The sequence below is a fragment of the Carcharodon carcharias genome, chromosome 14 (assembly GCF_017639515.1).
Source record: "Carcharodon carcharias isolate sCarCar2 chromosome 14, sCarCar2.pri, whole genome shotgun sequence".
NCBI classification, from domain to species: Eukaryota; Metazoa; Chordata; class Chondrichthyes; order Lamniformes; family Lamnidae; genus Carcharodon; species Carcharodon carcharias.
In genome coordinates, this window is record NC_054480.1 from 129571962 (window position 1) to 129577675 (window position 5714).

The window sequence follows — 5714 nt, forward strand, 5'->3', positions numbered from 1 at the left end:
ATGCAACTGGCAATCCTGGCAACTAATCAGACTGGCATTGATGGCAAAGCTATATATTCCAGAGAATGCCAGACTCTTGGTTGGAAGGAGATGCATATTGGCAAGCAAGGGTTGTACGAGGGTAGACTTGGGATATTGACATGAGACAAGACAGCAAAGGAGTCCAGGAATCAGGCTCCAAAACTAATATTGTCTCAGAAGGTCAGTCAATTAACAAAGCTTGATGATTTCACTCCTGGTGCAACCTCGCTTGCAACAAGTCTTGCCCAGTCCTGCACTGCGCTTGGATCGCGAAGACTTTTCTTCCAAAGATAACCTTCTTCCTTGTTCCTCATTTGAATCCTCACTTGACCCCGCAGAGGTTCTGTGACCTTCCAAGTGAGAAAGAGATGTCTCGCTCTCCCCAACCGGAGTCTCGGGTTCTGTGTCTTCCACCTCTTCGGTCTCAGGCTCCTCGGTCAGTGATCTCAATGGGCTCTCATCCAGTGAGTCCAACAGGGCACCTTCAATGTAAAAGCAAGCAAACAAATTATGCACTAGAGTAGGTGCAAGAAAGGTTTTGCAATGATATCACCTGAATCGAGTGGTTAGAACTATTAGTAACAACAGCTTTCATTAGTGTAGCTCCTTCGATATAATGAAACATCCCATTGCTCTTCACAGGAGTGATTATAAAACATGATATGACACCAAAGCACATAAGGAGATATTAGGACAAGTGACCATAAACTTGGTCAAAGAGGTAGGTTTCAAGGAGTGTCTTAAAGTAGGAAAACAAGGTGGAGAGATGCAGGCAGGGAATTCCAGAGCTTGGTCCAGGCAACTGAAGACATGGCCACTAAGTGCGGAGAAATTAAAATCAGGAATTTGCAAGAGGCCAGAATTGGAGGAGTTCAGAGATCTCAGGGGATTGTGAGGGTTGGAGGAGATTGCAGAGATAGGGAGGGGTGAGACCATGCAGTGATTTGAAAACAAGTATGAGAATTTTAAAATCAGTGTTGACCGGGAACCAATCTGGTTCAGCGAGTAAAGGGGTGATAGGGAAACAGGACTTGGTGTGAGTTAAGACAAAGGGTTCAGTCTTCCAAATACATAACTGGAGGAAATTTCTGCTCATCCTGTACTGGGTGTTGGATAAGCTGTCTGATAATTTAGCAACACTAGAGGAGTCAAGAGAGATGGTGGTGAAGTAGACCTTTACTCTGTATCTAACCCCATGCTGTATCTGCCCTGAGAGTGTTTGATGGGGACAGTGTAGAGGGAGCTTTACTCTGTATCTAATCCCATGCTGTACCTGTCCTGGGAGTGTTTGATGGAACACTGTAGAGGGAGCTTTACTCTGTGTCTAACCCCGTGTTGTATCTGTCCTGGGAGTGTTTGATGGGGACAGTGTAGAGGGTGCTTTACTCTGTATCTAACTCCACACTGTATCTGTCCTGGGAGTGTTTGATGGGGACAGTGTAGAGGGAGCTTTACTCTGTATCTAACCCCATGCTGTACCTGGCCTGGGAGTGTTTGATGGGACAGCGTAGGGGGAGCTTTACTCTGTATCTAACCCTGTGCTGTACCTGTCCTGGGAGTGTTTGATGGGGACAGTATAGAGGGAGCTTTACTCTGTATCTAACCCCGTGCTGTACCTGCCCTGGGAGTGTTTGATGGGGACAGTGTAGAGGAAGATTTACTCTGTATCTAACCCTGTGCTGTACCTGCCCTGGGAGTGTTTGATGGGGACAGTGTAGAGGGAGCTTTGCTCTGTATCTAACCCTGTGCTGTACCTGTTCTGGGAGTGTTTGATGGGGACAGTATAGAGGGAGCTTTACTCTGTATCTAACCCCGTGCTGTACCTGCCCTGGGAGTGTTTGATGGGGACAGTATAGAGGGAGGTTTACTCTGTATCTAACCCCGTGCTGTACCTGCCCTGGGAGTGTTTGATGGGGACAGTATAGAGGGAGGTTTACTCCGTATCTAACCCTGTGCTGTACCTGCCCTGGGAGAGTTTGATGGGGACAGTATAGAGGGAGGTTTACTCTGTATCTAACCCCGTGCTGTACCTGCCCTGGGAGTGTTTGATGGGGACAGTGTCAAGGGAGCTTTACTCTGTATCTAAACCCGTGCTGTACCTGCCCTGTGAGTGTTTGATGGGGACAGTGTAGAGGGAGCTTTATTCTATCAAACTCAAGCTGACTGCAATTGGAAAGGATTGCGCTCCTAAAGAGCAACATCGTACAGCTTGATGAACTCACAGCTTCACCACAAAAAAAGCAACAGTTTTCAGTTACTAGTTGTTTCATTGTATAATTTACTTGATTTTAGGAGTGTTAAATTCTGAAGCCACTTTCCCTTATTTGCTCTGTGAACTGAATCTGCTTTTTTTTTAATACTCTGTGTGTTTATACTCATTCATCCTCATCGACTTAAGCAGCTTCATCAATTTATCTGACCAGCACCTACAGATCTGATTGGCTAGAAGATTGGATAAAACATTGGAGAAGACAAATCATTAAGAGAAAAATAAGTTGAATATTTAGGTGCCTCAGCAATTCACAACTCAAACCCATGATGGAAATAGCTGTACTGAGAATGTAACGAACAAGACTGAGTTTCCATTCATTCATGTAGAGGTGACACAATTATCTGTTAGTTCTCAGGTTTCTGAGGAGCTGCTATTAAACTGGGACACACTGTTCTCAGTTGCTCATAACTGGATATCTGTCAGGGCTTTTTTTCAGATGCAGCCTATTACAAAGTTGGATTTTTGTACTTTTTAGCCGCTTTAACTGAATTAGTTAAACTGAAAGGTTAAGGAATGTTGCATGAATGTTTTGAGTTCTTCACAACCACATATTTTCTAGCCTCACAGTCCAATCGGCAAATAACATAAGGATGTTATTCCAGGGCTGGGCTAAGGTTACATTGGCTCACTTGTCACATTTGCCTGTGAAAATTTGTGGTATTTATAACACAGGATCAGGCCATTTGGCCCAACTGCTCCAGGTCAATGTTTATATTCCACACCAACTCCCTCCCACCTTATTTCATCTATCACTACATCCTTCTATACATTTCGTCCTCGTGTGTGTCCAGCTTCCCCTTAAATATATCTATTCTATTCACATCATCCACTCCCTGCGGTAGCGAATTACATATTTTCACCACTCTCTTGCTAAAGGAGTTTCTGCTGAATTCCCTATTAGATTTATTAGTGACTGTCTTATAAACCTAGTTTATTTCCCCTCACACACAAGTGAAGATGTCTTCTGTATGATTACCCTATCACACCCCTTTCATAATCTTAAAAATTGTTATCTCTCAGTCTTCTCTATTCTAGAGAAAAGAGCCCATGCTTGATCAGCCTTTCCTGATAAGCATGTCCTCTCAGTTCTGCTATCATCCTTATGAATCGTACCTGCACCATCTCCAAAGCTTTTATATCCTTTCATAATAAGGAGGTTAGTACAGTATACTGTACTCCAAGCGTGGTCTAACCATGTGTTCTGTACATATTTCATGCAATGTCTCTGTTTTTCAATTCTCTCCCTCTAATAATGAACCCCAGTGATTATTCTTTTGATCCTGTTAACCTGTGTCACTATTTTTTTTTGACTCTTGGGCCCAAATGCACAGATCCCTCTAATCCTCAACCCCATTTAAACTCTTATCATCCCACAATGGCAGATCATGAACTTTGCAATCAATAAAAATCTGGAATTAAAAGTCTGATGATGACCATAAAACCATTGCCGATTGCTGTAAAAACCCATCTGGTTCACTTTATCCTTCACTAATGTCCTTTAGGGAACAAAATCTGCTGTCCTTACCTGGCCTGGCCTACATGTGACTCTAGACCCACAGCGATGGGGTTGACTCATAAATGTCATCTGAACAACGGCAGTTAGGGATAGGCAATAAACACTGGCTAGGCCAGTGATGCCCACATCCCATGAACAAATTTTTTTTAAAAGCACTGTATGTCTTCCTTAATCTCTCTACCAAAATATAGCACCTCACACTTGACTTTAAATATCATACATTCCAACTTCACCTTCTTCATACTGTTTAATATTTGATCAGCTTTAACCAGGCTTTCTCTAGCCATGTTCTTTCTCTAGGCTGTAGAGACTGGGTATCTTTAAATCTTCCTTCAAACTGCCTTAGCCCATCATTCAATTTCTGCCCCCTTGAACTGGTTGCTTCTCTGCAAACTTTCCAACACTTGCACATCCCTACACACAATGCGCTCAGTGTTCAGTCGCAGCAACATTGTAGTGATCAGCTACATACCCTTTGCACCTCCACCCCCCACACCACACAACCTTGCCAGCAATATCCACAAGAACGAACAGTGTCCAACATAGGCAGCACGCATCTATCATCATGGAAAGGAAGAAAAATGACTTGCATTTTTATAGCACCTTTCACAACCTCAGAACATCCCTAAGCACTCTGCAGCCAATTAAGTACTGTTTGAAGTGCAGTCACTGTGATAGGAACATAAGAAATAGAAGCAGGGATAGGCCATTCAGAACCTCGAGCCTCCTCCGCCATTCAATGAGATCATTGCTGATATAACTGTGGCCTTAACTTCACTTTCCTGCCTGTCCCCCATAACCCTTGACACCCTTGTCAATCAAAAATCTATCTAATTCAGCCTAGGGTGTCTTCAATGACCCAGACTCCACTGCTCGCCGGGGTAGAGAATTCCACAGGCTAATGGCCCTCTGAGAGGAGAAGTTTCCTCCTCATCTCCATCTTAAATGGGTGACCCCTTACATTGGAACTGTTTTCTCTAGTTCTAGATCCCCCCCGCCACCCCAAGAGGAAACATCCTCTCAGTATCTACCCTGTCAAGCCCCTTCAGAATTTTACATGTTTCAATTAGATTACTTCTCATTCTTCTAAATTCCAGTGAGTAAAGGCCCAACCTGCCCAACTTTTCCTCATAAGACAAGCCCTTCCTCCCAGGACTTAACCCCGTGAACATTCTCCGAACTGCTTCCAATGTAAGTATGTTCCCCCTTAAGTGAGGTAACCAAAACCGTGCAGTGCTATAGGTGCAGTCGCCAATGCTCTGTAATTGTTGTAATTGTGGAAGGCATTGAGTTTGTCCCCCACTCCCTCCTGCTCCTTCACCCTAAAAATGAGCTCCCTCGTTTTGATTTCTCTGTGAGTGAACTGTAAGGTGGAGGCCCCTGATGCTAAGATTGCCGCTCAACCTCTCAAATGAACTCTGACACCCGAGCCCTAGGGCCTGCTACTCACTGTACAAGCTGCTCCTCTCGTCGTTTTCTTCGGGGGAATACCGCTTCCACCTGGAGCCCCCACACGAAATGATGACTGCCCTGACAAAGTCACGGCCGCACAGCCTGGTAGCCGATTCCGTGGGCTGGGACCTGACTCCCAGAAGGAGCGTAGCCATGGCGGCAATCACAAGCACGCCGGCAGACAGACGAGAGAGATGCTTCATTCTTCTTCTGTTTTGGGGTGAAGAGAAGGACCGGGCGAGCTGAAGAACAGCAGCGAGGCTGGGCTCAGAGCAGCGACTTGAGCTCAGGAGCTTTCAAAGTTGTGCTGCTACGATGGCAACTGCTCTGAACTGCTCCCGCTTTGTCGCTTGTCCTCTTATAATCGCCCGTTATCAGCGCTGGAGCTCGATTGGCTCTTCGCCCAGGAGCTGAGGTGAATTACTGCCTGACCTTCGTAGCCTTGGCGGTGCT

The 5714-nt window shown here is 45.1% G+C and overlaps 1 protein-coding gene across 1 annotated transcript; it reads right to left on the bottom strand.

The window, feature by feature from the left end:
* Nucleotides 1–210: 210 nt before the first annotated feature.
* LOC121287616 (relaxin-3-like) lies at nt 211–5416 on the bottom strand. The gene is made up of 2 exons (XM_041205543.1): nt 5260–5416; nt 211–503 (listed from the first exon to the last, which is right to left on the bottom strand). Exons 1-2 carry the CDS (start codon nt 5414–5416, stop codon nt 211–213), a joined length of 450 nt encoding a protein of 149 aa, XP_041061477.1.
* Nucleotides 5417–5714: the final 298 nt, after the last annotated feature.

Excerpts from the sequence above, each read along its gene's own strand:
- LOC121287616 (XM_041205543.1), bottom strand. The coding sequence starts at position 5,416 with ATGGCTACGCTCCTTCTGGGAGTCAGGTCCCAGCCCACGGAATCGGCT. Across the intron at positions 504-5,259 it reads CGAGAGGAGCAGCTTGTACA|GTGCCCTGTTGGACTCACTG; the intron begins GTGAGTAGCAGG and ends TTTACATTGAAG.